Genomic DNA, 23269 nt, shown 5'->3' on the forward strand with positions numbered 1-23269 from the left:
TCTGCTAGGATAGGGAACATCTGCTCACAGTAGCGATTGGAAAATCGCGCAGCGTCCTTCGCTGGAAAGGCTTTCTCCTTTTCATCAACCTTTATTATCCTCTTAACTCTTTTTGTTGAGGGCTTGACTGCGGTGGAAGAAGGCTCTGCCACTAATGTTCTTTTAGTTCCTCTTCTTGCTGGTGGTTTGGAAGTAGCTTTCTCTTTTCCTTTCTTGGTGGCCATCCTGAAAGAAGGGCAGAGAAAGTAAATTAAATTCAAAGAGATATACAGCAAGGAAGGAAACAGAAAAGAGGGTGATGGATGCACATTAAGGTATGCTGACATTAACACATGCTCGTGAGTACGTGTGAAAAGCCAACGATGGAAAATAGCTAGTGCATATAAAGACAAATGAATGCAAGGTGTTTATTGGCATGCTGGTGACGAATGGATTTTTGACGGTTTAGAAATTCACCAATAAAATCTCGTTGTAAAGTATAGTTTCTAAACCAATCACTAATCCTTTCATACAAAAAGTTGTTTGTCACTAGTACAAACCCCTAAAAGTTATAAACCGAAGTATTGGACCTCGGGTCGTTCTCCCTAGGAATTACAATAAAGTGTCTTGTTATTGGTTATGAGTTATTTTGGGGTTTTGGATAAGAAGCATGAAAAGTAAATGGCAATGGAAATAAACTAACAACTATAAAAGGCTCTTGGTAAGGTGTGAGAACTAGAAGTCCTATCCTAGTTATCCTTCTCAATTGTGATGAGAATTGTTCATTGCTACCACTTAGTTAACCCTTACTAATTAAAGGAGAGTCAAGTGGATGAATCAATTTGATTCCTCAAGTCCTAATTAACTCCTAAAGGGGAGACTAGCTTTAGAGGCATTCAAATCAATTATCAATCTCTAATTGTCAATCAACAAAGGAATTAGACAACTCAAGAGTCACTAATCACTCTACCTAGGCCAAGAGGAACAAAACCTATACGAAAATCCAACCGAGCATTTCATCAAACACTTGGAAGGCACACAAGAAAAGTATAGTCAATCACAACAAGAATGAGTTCTAACTACAATTGAATACAAAGAATCAACAACAACAACCAAGGAAATCACAATTATCATGAATTACCTCAAATTGCATTATTGAAAGAAAATAAAGAGAACAAGAGTATCATGATTACAAAACCTAGAAACAAAATAAGAGAAATTACAACAAGAGAATAGGGATAGAGAGAAGAACCAAAGTGTAGCAATCATCAATTGAAGGTAAAAGTAGAAGGGGACTTGAATTAAACCTAGAACTATGAGATCCTAATCTAACCCTAATTCCTAATCCTAATTCTAGAGAGAAGAGAGAGCTTCTCTCTCTAAAACTCTAAACTAAAAGTGATTATTGGTCAAAAAGTGATGATAATGATGATGATGCCTTCCCCTTAATCCTTCATCCTTTTATTCCTTTCCCTTAGCAATTTGGCGCCAAAAATGGGTTCAGAAACCCTCTCAAATCGCCAGGCACGTGTTGCATTAGTGAGGTCATGTGCCCTCATCGACGCGTGCGCGCACGGTACGCGTGCGCGTCCCTGGCTAATTCTGCGATGTGCGCGCGAGCGCCTTGTGCGCGTGCGCGTGCATGGCTGACTTTGCTTCTTTGACTTTTTATGCTTCTCTCCACTTGTATGCTTCCTTCCTTGCTTCCTTTGATCCATGCCTAGCCTATTTCAATCCTGGAATTACTAGCAAACACATCAAGGCATCTTATGGAATCAAAGAAGAACTAGAATTCATCAAAATAAGGCTTAAAGAGCATGTTTTTACACTTAATCACAAACATGGGAGAGACAACAAAATCATGCTAATTCCTAGGCTAAATGTGACAAAAGGTTATCAAAATACTCTAAATTCAATGCAAAACAAACCGTCAAATTGGGGTTTGTCAGCTGGCAAAGGGCATGAGTAGCATAGACCAAGCAATACTTTGTAACAAACCATCACGTTTGTATTGACAATTAAATTCAATTAATAAAATAAGAAGGAGAATTTGTGAAAAGCAAGCATTGAATAGTAGAGTAAAGTAATGTAGAAAAGTGCATAGTGCTATATGGGCTTTTTCACAAACACATGGCATGCATGTTAAACAAGATATAAAAAGTATGAAATTGAACATGCAAGCAATCCCTTAAAATAATAATAATTGTCAAATAAATTGTAACAAGTCACAAGCATATAATGAGGGATAATGACTCAAAAAAATTTTTCTAACACCATGTAAAAAGGGAAAAGAAGAATAAAGAAAATAGGAATAATTAAAAGAAGAAGAAAAGAAAAAGAAAATACATGTAGAACAATAAAAAAATGATAGAAAAAGAAAGAAGGAAGAAGAAGGTAAAACCTTGTTAATGGAGGAGAGAGAGAGAGTGAAAGGTGAGATAGAAAGGGGAAGGGAGAAGGAAGAAAGAAGGAGGGAAAAGAAAAATTAGGATTTGGAAGAAAGAAAGATAAGATAATTTGGCAATTTAGGTTGAGCTGTGTGGCGCATGCGACGCGGCCGTGTGGGGCACGCGTTCGCGTGGATGCGCATCAGGTAAGAAGATGCGATCGCGTCAGTCACGCGGTCGCGTGACCCGTGTTGCGCTGCTGGCGCGAGTGCAGCCTCGCTCCAGCACAACTCTCTGTTCAATTTATTTTAATAGCCAAAATTGGGTGACGCGATCGCGTGGGTCACGCGATCGCGTGAGTGTGCGTTAGAAAATAATTGACGCGGCCGCGTCGGCGACGCGGTCGCGTGACAAGGATTGTGCTTCCAGTACCAATCCAGCACCACTCTCGCACAATATAGCATTGTGCACCCTTTTACGTCGAAAATGCAGGGCACGCGGCCGCGTAGGGCACGCAGTCGCGTGGGAGGCTATGATTCCCAGGCGACGCGGTCGCGTGGGGTAATTTGTGCCATTGGCACGACTCCAGCGCTGCTCCTGCGTAACTTTCTGTTCATTTTTATTTTTCTTTACTCCCCCTGCCACGCGGACGCGTCGCTGGTGCGATCGCGTCGTGCGGCGAGAAAAAAAATTTTTTTTAAGGAAAGATAAAGACATGCAAATGAAAGAGCACGAAAGCACTAATAAAGAGAGGAGTTATTAAGGAAGAAAAACTAAAAGTGAAGAAAAGAACGATCATACCGCGGTGGGTTGTCTCCCACCAAGCACTTTGCTTTAACATCCGTAAGTTGGATGCTCCACTAGCTCAATCTGTTGCTATGTGGGGATCTTCCAAGTGGAGGATCTCAAGCTGTTGCAACTTTATGGATTATCCCATGCTTCTTCATCAATCCTGTTAGTCTCCTGTTACAAAAATGGGTGCCTTGATCGCTCACGATCGCTCGTGGTGATCCAAAGCGGCATATAATATGGTTTCTCATAAAGGAAACAACAGTGTTAGCATCATCAGTGCGGGTAGGAATTGCTTCCACCCATTTGGAAACATAATCCACAGCTAGCAATATATGAAAATATCCGCTAGAATTTGGAAATGGACCCATGAAGTCAATGCCCCAAACATCAAAAATTTCACAGAAAAGCATATATTGTTGAGGCATCTCATCCCTCTTGGATATGTTACCAAATTTCTGGCATGGGTGACAAGATTTACAAAACTCAACAGCATCTCTAAAAAGAGTAGGCCACCAGAATCCGCAGTCTAAGATCTTTCTAGTTGTTCTTTGAGGGCCAAAATGTCCTCCACTCTCAGATGAGTGACAGGCCTCTAAAATGGACTGGAATTCTGATTGAGGCACGCAACGTCTAATTATCTGGTCAGAGCCACATCTCCATAAATATGGGTCATCCCATATATAATATTTAGACTCACTTTTCAGCTTGTCTCTTTGATGTTTAGAAAATGTGGAGGAAATGTGCGGCTAACTAAATAATTAGCAACAGGTGCATACCAAGGGACTACCTCAGATACTGCTTGTAGGTTATCAAAAGGAAAATTATCATCTATAGGAGTAGAATCATCCTTAATATGTTCAAGGCGACTCAACTGGTGAAAGTGGGTAGTGATCCTTACGAGTAGCTTGGTTGAGACGCCTGTAATCAATGCAGACTCTCCAAGCATTCTGAACTCTGGTTGCTATGAGCTCTCCATGCTCATTCTTCACGGTAGTGACTCCGGACTTCTTGGGCACCACTTGTACTGGGCTTACCCATTCACTGTCTGAAATGGGATATATAATACCGGCTTCCAATAGTCTGGTCACTTCCTTTTTGACAACTTCCAAGATGGTGGGATTCAATCTCCTTTGTGGTTGACGGACAGGTCTTGCTCCCTCTTCTAAAAATATTCTGTGCTCGCATACTTGAGGGTTAATTCCTACTATGTCTGCCAAACTCCACCCAATTGCCTTTTTATGCTTCCTCAGTACATCAAGTAACTGCTCTTCTTGTTGAGAAGTTAGTTCCCTTGCAATAATAACCGGAAGCTTCTGCTCATCCTCAAGATAATCATATTTGAGATGTGGAGGGAGAGGTTTCAATTCTAACTTTTGATCGTGGGCAGGCTCTGGATTATCTGGGGCTTGTGAAAATGGTGAAGTGCCCTCACTGTCAGTTAAGAGGGTCCCCACACTTGGGCCTTGTCCAGTGTGCCTCTCTTCAAACTCTTCTTTTTGAACTTCAGCCACACTTTTGTCTATGACATCACACTGGAAGATAGAACGATCTTCTGGGGGGTTGTCAATGACTCCATTCAGATTGAAGATCACTATGCGGCCATCTATTTCAAAGGAGTATGTTCCTGAAAAAGCATCCAATTTGAATTTTGATATTTTCAGGAATGGTCTTCCAAGTAGGATTGATGATGGCTTATCTGAATCATTATGGGGCATCTCCAAGATATAAAAATCAGTGGGAAATATGAGCCCTTTAATGTTCACCAAAACATCTTCAGCAACTCCAGCCACTGTAATAATGCTTTTATCTGCTAACACAAAACGAGCTGCCGACCTTTTTAAGGGAGGGAGCCTTAAAACATCATATATGGACAAAGGCATTATACTGACACATGCTCCTAAATCACACATGCAATCATAAATTACTACACTACCAATAGTACAACTAACTATGCAAGGACCTGGATCACTACATTTTTTAGGTAATCCTCCTATTAAAGCAGATATAGAACTACCTAAAGGAATAGTTTTTAATTGATTAATTTTGTCTTTATGGATACAAAAGTCTTTTAGAAACTTTGCATATTTAGGTACTTGCTAAATAACATAAAAAAGGGGAACAGTTACCTCAACTTCGGTGGTCCTTGGTTTTTCCTCAGGTGAGGTGCTCGGTAAGGTTGATTTTGCTGCCTGTTGTTGTTATTATTCCACCTCTGATTTCCCTGATTATCTCTGCCTCCCCTATTATTGTTGTCCCTCCAATTTTGGTTTGAATTGTCCTGCCATCCATGGTTATTATTTCCACTTTGACTGTACCCTTGGTTGGGGCGGTCATAGAAGTTGTGAGTGGATGCCACCATGTTGTCTTCTTGTTGGAGCTGCGGGCATTCATCAGTGTAATGGCTGTAATCAGCACAAATTCCGCAAATTCTTTGTAGAACTAGTTGTTGGTTTTGCTGCGGTTGAGTTTGCTGAGCTTGTTGATTCAACTGCATTTGCTTCAGCAGGTTGGTCATCTCACAGATGCTTTGATTTAGAGCAGCAGTCTCTATGCCAGAAGATACTTCTGCAACGACTTTTGAACGGCCTTGCTTCTGTCTATGGTTCCGAGTAGATTCAGCTAAATCACTGATCAATTGCCAAGCTTCATCGGTGGTCTTGTACTTCTTCATAGACCCATTGCTGGCACTTTCCAATATGGTCTTATCTTGGGGCCTCACACCTTGTGTGATATAGCTGAGTAGCACGATCTTGTCAATCATGTGGTGGGGGCATACTTCCAGAATATTATTGAAGTGCTCCCAGTATTCAAAGAGAGTCTCATTGTCATCCTGAACAATTGTAGAGATATCCTTCCTCAGTTTATCAGTAACTTCAGATGGAAAGAATTTCTCCAGAAACTCCTTTCTGAGTGTATCCCAATTGGATACATTTGCTATAGGTTGAGTGTAGTACCACACTCTTGCTTTTCCCTCAAGAGAGAACGGAAAAGCTTTCAGCAGAATTGAAGTTTCATCAGTGCCATCACGCCTGACAGTAGAACAGGCTGCCTGGAAATCTCTCAAGTGCTTGATAGGCTCTTGAGCAGGTAGGCCATGAAACTTGGGCATCAAATTTAACAGTGCGGTCTTTATTTCAAAATCCGTAGCTACCGCTGGATGAGGCGCTTGAAACGGTTGCATTGTAAAATCAGGAGCTCCTTCTTCCTGAATGGTAACTCTTCTAGCTGCCATGTTTTCTGCACGTAAAACAACCGAATCAGTAAAACGTGGGCTGGTTTTTTCCTCAAATTCACTTTCAGATCCGCCCTCAGAGCGGGCTAACCTATGCTGTTTTCGCCTTATTCGTGAAATTGTTCTTTCAATTTCAGGATCGAATATTAGCAAGCGCGGATCAGGAAGTGAACGTGTCATTTGACGGAAGAAACATGCAGCTCATAGTAGTAAAATTAAATAAAATGCAAATAAATAAATTCTAATTAATAAAATTAGCACTCTATTGCAACTCCCCGGCAACGGCGTCAAAAATTGATGGGAAGCAGAAGCTGGTGAATTAAAAATTTATTAAAATAGTTACGTTGCAAGTATAGTTCTTAACTCACCGAAAATCTGCCTATTAATTTAAAAATATGTCACAGAGAGTTTAAATTAAAATTACTGGGAGTTTTAAGTCCCAGGTCGTCTCCCAACGAGTTGCAGAAAAGTGTGCTGTTTTATTAATCAGATGTTCCAAGAAGTTGAGCTAAGTAATTTGGAATTTAAATTGAGGAATTTTAAATAATATAAATAAAAGCCTTGACTGGGAATTGATTAGTTAGAATCTCTATCATTGATGGAGTGATTTTTTTTAAGATTGATTTATAATTAACGGTTACTCTGTTTGGTTATCCTTTACTAGGTAAGGGAAAGTCAAACAAGTTGGAATGCCAGATCTGTTCACGAGTTGTAACCCACTTAGTTCAAAGGGATTGGCATCATAAAAGTATCTGAATGACAAAATTGAACATAACAAAGAACATGGAAGAATAAAACCAAGTTAAGAGAACAAACTAGAATGATGAAGTCTTGATGAGGAAATAACTCTTCTCAATGTTCCAATGCTAAGACCAATTGAAAATTAAAATTCTAAAAACTAGAGAGAAAAACCTAAGAGAGTGAAAAAAAAACTAGATCTAAAACTACTGAATGAATGTGTGTTGTTTCTGCATATTCTCTGACTCTAGTCTGCTGTTCCGGGCCGAGAACTGGGCCGAAATAAGGTCCAAAATCGCCCCCAGCGAATCCTGCAGATTATGCAGATCGCACATGTCACGCGATCGCGTCATCCATGCGGACGCGTCGCTTGCGCTTTTTTCTCTCCACGCGTTCGCGTCATCCACGCTACCGCGTCACTTGCGCTTTCCAATTCGCGTGGCCGCGCAAGCCATGTGGTCGCGTCACTGCGATTTGCGCTCCTTCGCGCGGTCGCGTGAGCCATGCGACCGCGTCACTTCTCGCTGGTTATCTCCTCAAATTCTTGTGTTCCTTCCATTTTTGCTAGCTTCCTCTCCAATCTCCATCTCATTCATGCCCTATAAAGCCTGAAACACTTGACATACAGATCACGGTATCGAATGGAATAAAGGAGAATTAAAATTAAATAATTAGAGTCTCTAGGAAGCAATTTTCAAACATGTACTAAATTTAGGAAGGAAATCTAAATGCATGTTAAATTGATGAATAAGTGGGTAAGGATCATGACAAAACCACACAATTAAACACAATATAAACTATAAAATAGTGGTTTATCAGTACACCTCTGAGAAAAATCCTGTGAACAATGGGGTCTCTCAGAAGAAAGGAGTTCTTGAAGTTGATACTCTGAATGCCATATTGGCTCAAAACAAGACCTTAACCCAGCAGGTCAATATGATCTCTCAACATTTGACTGGAATGTAAGCTGCAGCTGGCAGCACTCAGGAAGCTTCTTCTGAAGTAGAAGCTTATGATCCTGATCAACCCACCATGGAGGAGGTAAATTACATGGGAGAACCCTATGAAAACATCTACAATCCTTCATGGAGGAATCATCCTAACCTTTCATGGAAGGATCAATAGAAGCCTCAGCAAGGCTTCATTAATAATCAAGGTGGAAGAACCCAGAATAGGTTCAACAATAGGCCACCATTCCCCTCTTCTCAAGGGAATATGGAGACTCCTAAGCAGAGCCTTTCTGACTTAGCCATTCTAGTCTCCAGCCTCTCTAAGACCACTCATAGTTTCATAACTGAGACAAGGTCCTCCATCAGAAATTTGGAGGTACAAGTTAGTCAACTAAGCAAGAGGATCCCTGAGATCCCTCCTAACATTCTTCCAAGTAACATTGAAGTGAACCCAAGAGAAGAGTGCAAGGCCATCACCACTGAGGTTGAGGCCGAATCTGGAGAGACTGGGAAGCCATTGTAACACCAGTGAGGAAGATCTCACTGGGCGTTCAACGCCCAAAATGGCTAAGAGCCTGGTGCTAAACGCCAGTGAGGAAGCCCTCACTGGGCGTTCAACCCCCCAAGAGGCAAGGAAGCTGGTGTTGAACGCCAGCCAGGACATCCCTGCTGGGCATTCAACGCCCAAAATAGTAAAGAAACTGGCATTTAACACCATTCAGCATGGGCATTCAATGCCCAAAGAGCCATCAGAACTGGCGTTGAACGCCAGTAATGGCACACCCTCTGAGTGCTCAATACCTACTCAAGAAATCCCTACCCAAGAACTAAAGGAAGCCAAGGCTCATATAGAGACCATAGAGGTTCCTTTGCATGCACTTCTGCAATGCATGAGTTCTGATGAACACTCATTCTCTGATGAGGATGAAGACACTAGGGAAGAGAAAGTTGCTCGGTACCTAGGAGCTCTATTGAAGCTGACTGCCAAGCTATTTTGTACAAAGCCTTTGGAGACACTAGGGAAGAGCAAGTTGCTCGGTACCTAGGAGCTCTTATGAAGCTGAATGCCAAGTTATTTCGTACAAAGCCTATGGAGTAAGAACCTCCATTGCTTTCCAAAGAACTCCATGCTTTGGTTCAGCAGAAGCTACCTCAGAAGCTTCCAAATCCTGGACGTTTCCTGATTCCTTGCACCATAGGCACCATAACCTTTGAGAAGGCTCTGTGTGGCCTAGGATCAAGCATAAACCTCATGACACTCTCTGTAATAGAGAAGCTGAAAATCTTTGAGGTACAAGCTGCAAACATCTCATTAGAGATGGCAGACAAGTCAATGAAGAAACCATATGGCTTAGTAGATGATGTCTTGGTAAAGGTTGAAGACCACTACATCCTTGTAAACTTCATAGTCTTGGATACTGGGGAAGATGAGGATGAATCCATCATCCTTAGAAGACCTTTCCTAGCCACTTCCAATGCTATCATTGATGTAGCTAAGGGAGAATTGATTCTACAACTAGGGGAGGATCACAACTTGTTCAAGATGCCTCATCCCAACTCTCCCTCTAAGATAACTGTGTAACACTTAGTGTTCCAAACATCTCTTTCAGTGTAGAGCTTTACTAAGCCCCCAAACATCAATTCTAAGTTTGGTGTTGGGCAGCCATTAACAAGCACTGAGAACAAAGGTATTAAGAAGAAAGTACCTAAAGGATGGAGGGACAAAAAAGTCCCCACTGAAGGCCTCTCACCTGGCATGAGAGTTGTCTTCACCAAGAAACCAGCCATACCACATACAGTGAGTCGTATCCCGTCTCTAGAGCATGTAGAGCTCATTCATGAGAAGACAGAAAGAAAGTTCACTGTAAGGGGCAAAATTCTAAGCCCATATTCACCTCCGTAAGGAGCTAACCGTCAAGCTAATGACGTTAAAGAAGCGCTTGTTGGGAGGCAACCCAAACTTAATTAATTATTTCTATTTTCTTTCATTTTATTTTTCTTTAAGTTATTTTTTTAGGTTTATGATCATGTGCAACAGTCAGAACAGAGACAGAAAAAAGTTCAGCAGTGAAAACAGAACACTCTGGATGGAGTGTTGCTGGCATTGAACGCCAGCCAGGGAGCAGACCCTGGGCATTCAAACGCCAATACAGAGGGCAGGGAATATGAATTCCTTAACCTCTCAAGACCAGTGGGTCTCACAGCATCTTTACTTACCCCACTTCTTCCTTCTTTTTTTCACACTTCCCCATACACTCTTCCCTATAAACCCTAGCCCAATCACATCCATATCACTTCCCCAAATCCATCATAACTCCCACCAACCTCCACCCACTTCAAAATCAAATTTCCCTCCCATTTACCCCACCCATGACCAAACCTACCCTACCCCCCTCCTATAAATACCCCTCATTCTAATCCTTCATACACACACCTCTCATACACATCAAAACCCCCCTTGGCCGAACCACTCTCTCCCTCCATCTCCTTCTATTTTCTTCTTCTTCTACTCCATTCTTCTCTTTTCTTTATTTTTGCTCGAGGATGAGCAAAGCTTTTAAGTTTGGTGTGGGAAAAGTGTTGCTTTTTGCTTTCCATTATCACTTATGGCACCCAAGGTTGGAGAATTCTCTAGAAATAGGAAAGGAAAGGCAGTAGCCGCCACTTCTGAATCTTGGGAGATGGAGAGATTCATCACCAAAGTCCGCCAAGACCACTTCTATGAATTAGTGGCAGAGAAGAAGGTGATCCGTAAGGTCCCTTTCAAGCTCAAGAAGAATGAGTATCCGGAAATCCGAAGAGAGATCCGGAGAAGAGGTTGGGAAGTCCTAACCAATCCCATCCAAGAAGTTGGGATCTTAATGTTGCAAGAGTTCTATGCTAATGCATGGGTCACAAAAAACCATGACATTAGTATGAACCCAAATCCCAAGAATTGGAGCACCATGGTCCGAAGGAGAATCTTATATTTTAGCCCGGAAAGTGTGAAGTTAGCGTTCAACTTGCCTTTGATGCAAGGAGACCTACATCCTTACACTAGGAGAGTCAACTTTGATCAGAGACTGGATCAAGTGCTCTCAGACATCTATGTGGAAGGAGCACAGTAGAAAAGGGATTCCCAAGGCAAATCCATTCAACTAAGAAGGCTTGACCTCAAGCTCGTAGCTAGAGGATGGTTGAAATTCATCCAATGCTCTATCATCCTCACTAGCAACCGATCGGAAGTGACTATTGAAAGAGTCATCATGATCCATTACATCATGATTGGAAGTGAGGTGGAAGTACATGAGGTAATCCCTCAAGAATTGTACAAGACAGCTGAGAAGCCTTCCCCCAAAGCAAGGGTTTAGGGTTTAGGGTTTAGGGTTTAGGGTTTAGGGTTTAGGGTTTAGGGTTTAGGGGCATTCTCACACCTCATTTGTCTTCTATGCAATTCAGCTGGAATTGTCATAGAGGGAGATATCTCCATTGAGGAGGACAAGCCCATCACTAAGAAGAGGATGGAGCAAACTAAAGAGCATGCACATAAGCCTGTGCAGCTGCCTCAGCATGAGATCCCTGAGATGCCTCAAGGGATGTACTTTCCTCCTTAAAGCTATTGGGATCAATTGCATACTTTTGTGGGAGAATTAACCTCTAACATGAATCAGTTGAGGATGGAGCATCAAGAGCATTCCACAATCCTCAATGAAATTAGAGAAGACCAAAGGGCTATGAGAAAAGAACAACAAAGACAAAGGAGTGACATTGAAGAGATCAAGCACTGCATTGGATCCTCAAGGAGGACCACTAGCCACCACCATTAAAGGTGGATTCTTGCTCTTAATCTCCTCTCTTTATGTCATTTTTTCTGTTTTCTATTATGTTCTATTGTCTGTTCTCTTGTTCTTATTGTATGATCATTTTTATCTATGTCTTAAAGCTATAAAATGTTCCATATGTCTCTCACCTTGCATAAAAGAAAATTTTATTTGAAAAAAATTGAGAGATACATGAATTTTAAGTTATATAATAAGAATAGTTCAATTATCTTGATGTGGTGGCATTGCTTTTATTTTCTGAATGTATGAATAAATAGTGCATATTTAAAGTTAGAATTTTAGAATGTTGGTTCTTGAAAGAATGATGAAAAAAAGAAAAGTATTATTGGTAATCTGAAAAATCCAAAAATTAATTCTTCAAGTAAGAAAAAGCAGCAAAAAGAAAAAGCATGTTGCAATAAAAGGAAAAAATAATATATGCATGCGAAAAAAAATAATAAAATGGCAAAAAAAAATATAAATAAATAAAAAGCAGAAAAAGCCAATAACCCTTTAAACCAAAAGGCAAGGGTAAAGGGATCCAAAGATCCTAAGAGTGTGCTTAAGAACTCCGGACACCTCTATCTGGGGATTCTAGCAAAGCTGAATCACAGTTCAAAAGGGTTCACCCAGTTAAAGTTTCTATGGCATGTATGTATCCGGTGGTAATATTGGAAAACAAAGTACTTAGGGTCACGGCCAAAACTCTAAAAGCTGTGTTCAAGAATCAAAAAGAACTAAACTAGAAGAGTCAATAATATCATCTGGATTCTAAATTCCTAAAAAGACCAACACTTCTGAGTTTCAATAGACAGTGATATGCCAAAACTATTCAGAAGCAAAAAGCTACTAAGTCCAGCTCATCTAATTGAAATTGAGCTTCATTAGAAACTCTGAGATTTATTGTATCTTACTCATCTTTTTATCCTACTATGTTTTTAGTTGCTTGGGGACAAGCAACAGTTTAAGTTTGGTATTGTGATGAGCGGATATTTTATACGCTTTTTGGCATCATTTTCAGATAGTTTTTAGCATGTTTTATTTAATTTTTGTTAAGTTTTCGTAGGTTTTAGTGTAAAATTCACATTTTTTTATTCTACTTTGAGTTTGTGTATTTCTATGAAATTTCAGGTATTTTCTGGCTGAAATTGAGGAGCTGGAGCAAAAGTCTGATTCAGAGACAGAGAAAGCACTGCAGATGCTGTCCGGATTTGACCTCTTTGCATTCGAAAGAGCTTTTCTGGAGCTACAGAAATTCAAATGGAGCGTTCTCAACGGCTATAGAAAGATGACTTCCAGAGCTTTCCAGAAATGTATAATAGTCCATACTTTGCTTCAAAATTGAAGGCCCAAAACTGGCGTTCAACGCCAGCCTCCTGCCCCACTCCAGGCATCCAACGCCCAAAGGAAGAGACCAGCGTCCAAACGCCCAAAGATGACCCCCTAGCCAGCGTTCAACACCCTAGAGGCGTCCTAGCACGTGGATCTCATCAAAGCTCAGCCCAAACACTCACCAAGTGGGCCCCAGAAGTGAATTTTAGCACTAAAAGACTATTTTACCTTCTTAATATAATCCTTAGTCATTAGTTTAGTATTTAAAGACTTTTACACCTCTCATTAAAGGGAAGACTCACACTTTACACATTGATGATTGTATTTTCTATCAGTATGAGTTTCTAAACCTCCTAGGTTGAGGGGAGGAGCCCTGCTGAGTTTTATGGATTAATAAAAGTACTACTGTTCTTTCTTAATTCGTGTTTAATTATCTATTCTAAGATGTATCTTCGTTCTTCATCAATATGAATGCGTTGAATTGGCATAAGGTTATCACATTCTACATGGGTTCAGAGTGAGTCTTTCATCGGACAATGATGAACCACCAGCTTTATTATACATCTTTTAGACGGCTAATCCACAACTTCGTTAGGGACTTCTCGAGACACTAGTTCAGCCGAAGTATGGGGAGATTAGAGTCTCTGTAGTAGAGGCTAGAACCCAAAGGTGCAGCATCCTCTGATCTGGAAGATTCGACCTTGTCTGTGGCGTTTTGAGTAGGATCACTAAGGAGAATAAACTGCAGGAGCTTCACCTTCAATAAGACTGGATTCGCACTGACCCTAGGGTTTGCATCTGGAGGAGTATTGGCGGCTGCTCAAACCAGCGTCAATCACATACAGCATGCCATAGAAGAAACCATTCACAATTGAAGAAGACAGTAAGACCAGAGTTAATCCAGAAGGACAAAGCATCTCCAAGCCTTAACCATCTTCTTATCACTGCTTATAGTTAAACCTTGTAATTCCATCTTTATTCCTTTTATGCTTTTAACCAAATCCAACAACTCTTCTACTCGCCTGACTAAGATCTACAAGATAACCATAGCTTGCTTCAAATCACAATCCTCGTGGAATTGACCCTGACTCACTCAGGTATTACTTGGACGACCCAGTGTACTTGCTGGTTCAGTTGTACGAAGTGTGGGAATTCGTGCACCAACTAGCAAGCCCTTGGGTGGAAATTTCACTAGATTTCATCATTCAATGTAACACCTTACCATACAGAGCTTTATGCCTAGGATGTAAATCAGGGGTGGTAAGGCGCTATGACCTCTAAAAATAAAATACGTACATAGATATAATTGAAAGAAGTTATAACTAGAAGCCTTGAAAAAAAAGTTAAGCAAAATCAAAACAGAAATCACGTCACCCACGAAAGATAAGCGTAGACGGATAAGCAAGATCGAAAGGAAGGCTAAAGACCATAAACATATATTAGAATTCCAAAATACAAATATCAAGCTCCGAACTCGACCTGCAAAGTAAAGGCCGGCCAGTGTATATATATATAACCCAAAATATCCCAAACTCGTAAAACTGACAACCTGTTTCTCCAAGTCAACCTCTAAGAGGGATAAGTATAAAATACAAGATGAAGAATCTATATACATATATAAATATAAATAAAATATAACCCTAAGTCTCCAGAGTTCTTCGCTCCACAGAGTCTCTAGAATGCTCAGTGAGGTACCTCCTGACCTGCATCTGAAAAGCAACAACATGTATAGAATGAGAACCGGAGGTTCTCAGCATGGTAAAGGTACCCACATAGTTAATATAAAAGGTTCCAAAAAAGGTAAAGGAAATCCTAGCACTCCGTCACTTAGATATAAACTTAAAGGAATAAACTAAACCATAAATTTGGTAAAACTCTCTAAAGTATCCAAGTCTCAATCTAACTCTAATTCTACATTCAATTTCTGTCTCATTAAAATCTAACCCTACAATTCACTCTATGTCTTCTCCAATATAATTGTGATCCAATCCTTCACTTTATATTTCCTCCATTTCTCCAAAACTCTGGTGTATAGACAAGTATATTGTGATCCAATCCTTCACTTTCTATTTCCTCCATTTCTCCAAAACTCTGGTGTATAGACAAGTAAAACAGACAAAGCAAACACAAGTAGGATACAGATACAGCAGGTAGCAATTATAGCAGGTAAGCATAATAATCACATAGGCAAGCCCAATTAATGCATGATCAAATAAAATATACATATGCATATGATGTATATCTGTCATATGGCCAGTGAGTCTCATTTATCGGTTATAAAGCCAAACCCGACATGTCCAGTAGCTAGCCATAGACAGAACACCAAACATAGAGCAAGTGGTACAATTGTCGCAACCCTTGCATCTTACCCGCATACCTGGAGTAGGGGACAATTTCACCCTTGCCTCTTACTTAAGTAGTGTTATAGTTCTCAACCCAGAGCAAGCGGCAATATAACTCAACCATTGCATCTTACCCGGAGTCTCGAACTCTTATCCGGAGCAAGTGGACAACACCACTGCATCTTCCCCGAAGTCACATTCAGAAATTCATTCTCATTATCATTACAATTAATTCATATTCAATCAATTTCATAATCAAACTCAGTTCTCATCATTCTTCTTCCTCATCTCTTTTCTGGAGCAAGTGGACAACGCCATTACCTCTTACCCGGTCACATATATCTCATTATCATTATAATTCATACTCAAAACACAATTCATTCTATTCTAAATAAAGCAAACTCAAAATATAATCTTTTTCTTATTAACTCAAAATCAAATCATAAAATCCTTAAAAATCCAAATCTTTCTAAATAACTGCTTCAAACGAAGCCTCCTATTTTCATAAAAATTTCGGCAGGATCTCCTCTAAAACTTGGTTTGCTACCCCTCAAGGGTCCCAAACACCTCTCGACCATTCAAATCATTTCTAGTATCAAATTATTTCAAAATAAAACCACTTCTAATATTAAATTGTTTACAAAATCAAACCACACATTTCTCAACCAATCCGTTCAATTCAATTTCACAAACCCTCCATCAACCCTCAACACATCAACAATCATCATTATTTTATACCCATTAAAGTCATAATCCAACACATACAAATTCATTCATCATTTATACACAAGCCATCAATAATTCATTCAATTTATTTCTATCTTAAGGTCGTCTAGCCTAAGTTTTCATGTGACATTAAACATTAACTACGAGAAACCAAAACCATACCTTGGCCGATTTCTCCCTAAGCCTGAAACACCTCAATTATCCACCGTTCCTCAAGCTCCAAAGCATTAAATCCTCACCAATTGAATTTCTAGCTCCCAGGATTCAATTCTAAGCTTCTAATATCCACCAATTTAACTCCAATTCAACAAGATACACGATCTAATTCATACAATATCATAATAATCAATATTGAGCTTACTAAATCACCAATTCACAAGGGTTAGAGTTTTCTTACCGTTACCCACGAGTCAAATAGACAAAATCCGGTGATTATCCACCAGTAGAATATCCCTAAACCATCAAAATCACAAAATCTCTCAATTACTAAAACCCAAATCACGAACTGAAAAGGAGAGAACTGTGTGAGAAAACATAATTCTCTTACCAAATTGTTTAGTGAATTTTGTAGAGAATTCCGAGACGAACGTATGGCTGCTGACGGATCGTCAATCAGAGCTCCGGATTAAAAGTTATGAGAAATTGAAAATTTTAGGGTAATAGCGCTCGCGTTTGGCTTTCCCCTGGAACCTCTTCAGCGTGCTTCTAATGAGGCAATGGGGAAGAAAGGACTTAGTTATGTTTATATAAGCGGCCTTTGGGCTCGGTTTGAGTTCGGTCCAATCTGTTTGGTTTATTGGTCTGTTTTTTGGTCAAAATATTTAAAATTAGTGTTAAAATTTATATTTTAATTACTTCTATTCTTCTAACTTATCAAATTTAATTTTCTAATTTTTTTAAATAAAAATTAATTTATTCGTTAATTATTTATTAATTACCGGAAGTTTACATTCAACTTCCTAAATTGGTGAGGTTCACTACCATCCTAGTTGTGGTCGATCGCTTCATTAAGGTTGGATACTTTTCTGCTCTTAAACCAAGGTTTTTTTGCTAAGGACACAGCGAGAGTTTTCATTAATTCGGAAGAAAAACTCTATGGTTTCCCGAATTCGATGGTATTTGATCAAGATCCTATTTTTTTGAGCCATTTTTGGAAGAGCCCATTTAAATTGTGGCATTAAACTACTTTATAGCATAGCTTATCACCCCAGAGTGATGGACAAACTAAAGTTATGAACCGCACACTAGAACAATATCTAAGGTAGTGTTTGGTTGATGTCCATGTCTCATTCAGACATGGACACGGTAACACATATCTGCTGTTTGGTTTGGTGAGACACAGATTTTCGAAGGACACGGGAGAACACGGATGGACACATAGACACTAAATTTGTGTACTTCCAATTTAATGAGACACTGAGACACAACTTGTGAGACACTAATTTTTTACTCTTTTACCCTTATTCAATTTTTAAAATTTATCCTCTTATCTCCCCAAACCTTTTTTTTCTCTTCCTCTTTTAGATTCTACAACTAAATTTATCCTTCTATTTTTTTCAAAAAAAATATTGTACATTTAATTTTTTTGTTTATTTAAATTTTTATTAATCTTTGATAAATTCTTAGCTTTAGTTTTCTATTTTTTTAAGAAAATTATATATTTAATATTTAAATGATAATTTAAGATGATATTGAAAAAAATAAAAAATATTAGAAGAAATAAAAATTTAATGGTGATGACATGCAGTATTTAGGGTAATGGGTGTACAGTAATAGTGATAAAATTTGTGGTTGAATGAAGGGAAATTCAGTCTTTTTTAAATATGTGTGTCTTGTTCCTTATTTTTATTTTACCAAATACAATACATAAACACAAATATTTTATATCCATGTCTCATCGTATACATTAACCAAATAGAACCTAAGGGCTTTACCCACTCATACCCCCAACAATGGTCCTCTTATTTGGCATGGGTAGAACTCTGTTATAATAGCTCCTACCACTCTTCCCTATTTATGTCCCCACACGAGACATTATGTGCACCTTACTCGGGTACCTTTTGGGCTTCACACCAGTGATTATAGTGGATGAATTTTTTCGAGTTCAGAATGCTCTACACCGAAAACTTTGATATTCATTACAACAAGCACAAGAGAAGATGAAAAAACAGAAAGATTTACACCGCCGTGAGAAATAATTGATGTGGGTGATTAGATTTTGCTAAAATCAAGCCATATTGGCAGACTTCTCTCACTCAACACAGCTACAACAAATTTCAGAAGCGATTCTATGGGCCTTACCAAATAATTCAAAAGCTTGGAGTGGTAGCTTATCGTTTGCAGCTGCATTCATCAAGTGCCCTTCATCTTATGTTCCATGTTTCAGTCTTGAAGTCATTCCACGGCGTTCCGCCCGTTGAACCACCAGCATTGCCCAACCTGCCACCATCCTTATAGCCACGTCCTATTGCACTGCTGGGCCGCCGCATCACAAAAACTCTAGAAGAAAATTGCTTGCAAGTATTGGTAGGTTGGAAGGACGCCACACGTGATGAAACTACTTGGAAAGACTTTTATGAGTTATAGAAGTTATTTCCTGAAGTAGACCTTGAGGATAAGGTCGTGTTGGAGGGGAGAATAGTTGATAGCTCTCAAACCTTGGGTCCAAATGATACTGGGATAGTTGAACAAGAAAACACTGATCTAGAAGAAAATGAAGCAGATAATAGAAATGAGTCACTTCAGAATGAAGGAACTAGACCGACCCACAATAAGAAAAAACCCACCTAAATGAAAAATTTTGTAACAAGTTAAAAAATAAAGTGTGTAGTATAAGATATCCTCTCCTGACTATAAAGAGGAGTTAGTTACAATTGTTTAGTGATATTTAAAATTTAAAATTTATATTTAATTTTTAAGATATCCTCCTCTAATTTTAATTTTTTATATGTAAAGTAAATATAAATTTTAATTTATTTTTTTTTTAATTTTATTTTAATCTTATTTTATTTTATTGTGTAAATATTTTTTATCCCCTTTTAATAATTCATCTGGCTTTCCTCCTGTAAATTCACAACTGAACATATAAACAATTTCGTATGTCAACCATAGGTACACCTACATGAAAACAAATGAAGGTGAGCACATTAAATACCTCTTAGCTAATTAATTAGCAACAATTTTATTACAAATTCAAAGAAACAAAAAGCACTAGCCCCAGTGGCATCTTAGATTATGATTGTTGAATCTAGGGATATGCATGATTCTGTCATTCTGTGATGCACATATCAACACACCATCACCCATAAGTAAGTGGTGCACGTATATCAAAATATCCAATGCATATATCATTCTTTTTTCCTTTTTTTTCTTAACGATTAAAATGCAACTATTCGAGTTTGTTATTTCAAATCTGATTTATCCAACCCAAAGTCTGAGAAAGGACTAAAGGAGCCCAAGGGAGAAGCCTCCCATCCAATTCAAAAATATTAAATTGATCAAATGATTAATCTATTTGTCAATTTAAACAAATATAAAAAATTCAAATCACAGCTCATATATACATAATTCATTGATCAATGACAAACTCTTAATTCCAATCCGTGATGGATTAATTTTCGATCTACTAAATTAAGAAATACTATAAGAAAATCAAAACAAATTATTTTAAATAATCAAATTTTTTAAAATTAAAAAAGTTAGTAAAATAAAAAATAAAAATATAGTTACTCTTAAATTAAAAGAGTAAATCTCATATGTGACAAAAATAATAAATTCGTAATTAATTTTTTATTTTATTATTTTATCAAGAATTAACGTTTTTTTGTCATGGACAGGACCAGAAACCGAGTCGACCCGAAACAACTCAAGATTCAACTTAAGATCACTAATCAAGGAAACATTTTTTCCTGTTGGTATTTAAAGAAACTTGTATTTTTTATTTTTTATCCATTCAGACTTCAGAGTACACACATCAATAGATGATGCTCGCCCTTGAGTGTTTTGGGTACGTAGCCCAATTATTTTTTGTGAAAGCTTTCGGGCCGAACTGAAAAGTCCGATAGAACGCTCATGAATATTTTCTTTAATTTGCCCGTTTCTTTTATACAAGTTAATTGTTCTACATCATTTTTTTTATTTCATTATATATTATTTCTGTATAACACTATTAGGCTTTGTTTGGATATAAAAAAAAAATTCTTTTCTTATCTAAACAAGAAAAAATTTTTATTTTTTTATTTATTTTTTCTCCTGCTATTTTCTTTTCCTTCATATTCCCTCAATTCAAAGAATGTGTTATCGTTTGCGGTATCTATTTGAACTCCTTAGTCCTTAAAATTGTATTTTTCTATTTTAATGTGTGAACTTCAATTCCTCTGAGTTGGTGGCTCCCTCAAGATAATGCTCTTAGCACAGCATCGATCCACTAAATAAAAATAGAAATGAGGAAAATGTAAATTATCTAGATAGGTTTTCTATTATAAAAATAAAAAAATATAACACACTGTTCAACAGGTCATTGTGGACATGGTGAAGAGCGCACACAGATTTGAATTAAAAGGCGACGGAATTTCGCAAAGTGTCACTCTGCATGCTGCATGACGTTCTACTACAGACACGTACTACGTTCCTTTTCCTTTCTTGCAAAGTTACCTGAATACCACAAATAACATATTAAAAAATTAATATATCTAAATATAAATAGAAATATTTATTAATTTTTTTAATGTACTAACATATTCGAGTAGAAACTTAATTGATGCGAGCGGTAACACAGAAATTAGAGGTTAGGATATAGAATCCATTGGGCTTTTTATCTGCCACATGGACGGTCGTGATTCGATCCCCACCCGCGGATTCCCACGAGCATCTCTGCAGACGCTATGAGGAACTCAATCGCCTGCTGCGGCAACAGCAAGCTAACCACGCTGCGCATCGTTCTGAGCCGTAGATCATCCGCTTTCTTGATGATGCATACCAGCCGTTCGATCCTCTCTTTGCTCTCGGCGCGTGGTCCCATCAAGTCACTCGCAGTGTCTTGCCAATCTGAAAGCTCATCTGTTATTTGATTCTCTTCCTTCACCTGTTTTTTAAATTTGTTTAAAAAAATATATATTAGTTGTGTATTCCCACGAGCATCTCTGCAGACGCTATGAGGAACTCAATCGCCTGCTGCGGCAACAGCAAGCTAACCACGCTGCGCATCGTTCTGAGCCGTAGATCATCCGCTTTCTTGATGATGCATACCAGCCGTTCGATCCTCTCTTTGCTCTCGGCGCGTGGTCCCATCAAGTCACTCGCAGTGTCTTGCCAATCTGAAAGCTCATCTGTTATTTGATTCTCTTCCTTCACCTGTTTTTTAAATTTGTTTAAAAAAATATATATTAGTTGATTAAATTAACACAAAAAGTAGTAAAAAATATATATATATTAAATTTAAATTTTCGAACACTTCTTCAATTAATGATTTTTACCAAACTGTTCTACTTGTTAGCAACCGTAATAATAAATTATGAAAACAATTATAGTTGTTATATAGACTTGGCTTCTAGACTCTCTTTTTTAATTAATTCCTTAATGTGAAAGAAAAATGAAACATGCAATATGAAATACAATCAAAAACTGTAAATAAATGTTTCATTCTTCATTCAATGTTTCAGAACCTAGTGAATGGCCGGGAGCATTATATGTATTGGATGTCTAACCTAGGTGATTTAACCCTTTTTCCACATTTTAAAATTAAACAACTAATCAAAATATCTTAACTAAAGTTTAAAAGGAAAAAAATATTGAGATATACTGGAGGGCTAATTCAAATAAATTACATCTAAGAATGATATTTTTTTCCCTCCTTTGATAATATCGTACATATACAAAAAAACAAACAAAACTAATACTAAATATGTTGTAAAATAAATAATATTTAACATATTTTTGGCTTGTAGGATTCTTAAATTAGAAAAATAAATATAATAAAAGAGAATTGTTTCCAAACGGTTGAAATTCGGCCCAAAAAACATGTTTTCAAGAAATATAGAATGCCAAGAACTTAATTTTTATTATCATTATTATTGAAAGTGACAATTTTTTTAATATTTTAATAAAGAAATATGAAAAATTATAAATAAATAACTTTTTGAAATGACGAGTCAATTTTCACAAATCCATGTACCATAAATCAAAATAAACGAATAAAAAAACATTTTTTTATTTACAGTTATTAAAAACCCAAACTCTCAGTACTTTATCCTTATTTTTATCATAAATTTGAAGCAACATCCTAACATTTTTTTTTATTTATGATATTTTCTTAACACCTCTAAAAAGAGGGTTATTGAACATTGCCCTTTCGAAGTAAGGTCATGTATACTCTCCTCTTAGTTTATGAGAACAAAATTGAACATTTTAGGGGGAGGAGGGGTGTTTTTTTTTTTTCAAAAGAAAACTATGCAGTATGCACATTATTGTTATAAAAATGTATTCATAACACCCAGCTAAAATAATATCTCACCCAAAATAAAATAATTATCATAGCACGATATTGTCTCACCCAAAATAAAATAATTATAAAATTATTCCTTTTCCCTTCTTTCATGATGATACTTCTGGGATAATTACATGCAATAAAAAATTGTTAAGAGAGCTACAGAGAAATGTGAACATACATTAAATGATGGAAAGGAAAACCATTATATTTATTGATAATGAGAAAACTATAATATCTCACATGCATGCTTTCAAAATTTAACAAAGAGATACAGTTTTAATTACGTTAATGAATGTAAACTATTTTTACCTTATCCACAACCCATATAATTTTCAATTAATTATAATAAATCTATAATAATAACTAATAACAACACAGCAGCACTGCCTGCATTTTCCAGAACCGCATAGATAAATTATGGATCAAGCATCAACAATATACATATGCATCAAATTAAATTGATCTAAAACTAACATGCAGTGCATAAAAAAATAAAAATATTAT

At 37.7% G+C, this 23269-nt stretch overlaps 1 protein-coding gene across 2 annotated transcripts in view; it reads right to left on the reverse strand.

The window, feature by feature from the left end:
* LOC107614367 (protein DOG1-like 4) overlaps positions 20971 to 23269 on the reverse strand; it is a 3069-nt gene continuing 770 nt past the window's right edge. The window contains exons 2-3 of one of the 2 annotated variants that reach the window (XM_021109218.1): positions 21418 to 21630; positions 20973 to 21148 (exon numbers count right to left, since the gene is read on the reverse strand). In XM_021109218.1, the coding sequence (XP_020964877.1) occupies positions 21092 to 21148; positions 21418 to 21630 (270 nt within the window). In that variant the 3' untranslated portion in view covers positions 20973 to 21091. Of the gene's footprint in view, positions 21362 to 21417; positions 21631 to 23269 lie in introns of both variants that reach the window. The other variant, XM_016316577.2, reaches the window with a different exon arrangement.

The sequence above is a fragment of the Arachis ipaensis genome, chromosome B08 (assembly GCF_000816755.2).
Source record: "Arachis ipaensis cultivar K30076 chromosome B08, Araip1.1, whole genome shotgun sequence".
Classification (NCBI taxonomy): domain Eukaryota; kingdom Viridiplantae; phylum Streptophyta; class Magnoliopsida; order Fabales; family Fabaceae; genus Arachis; species Arachis ipaensis.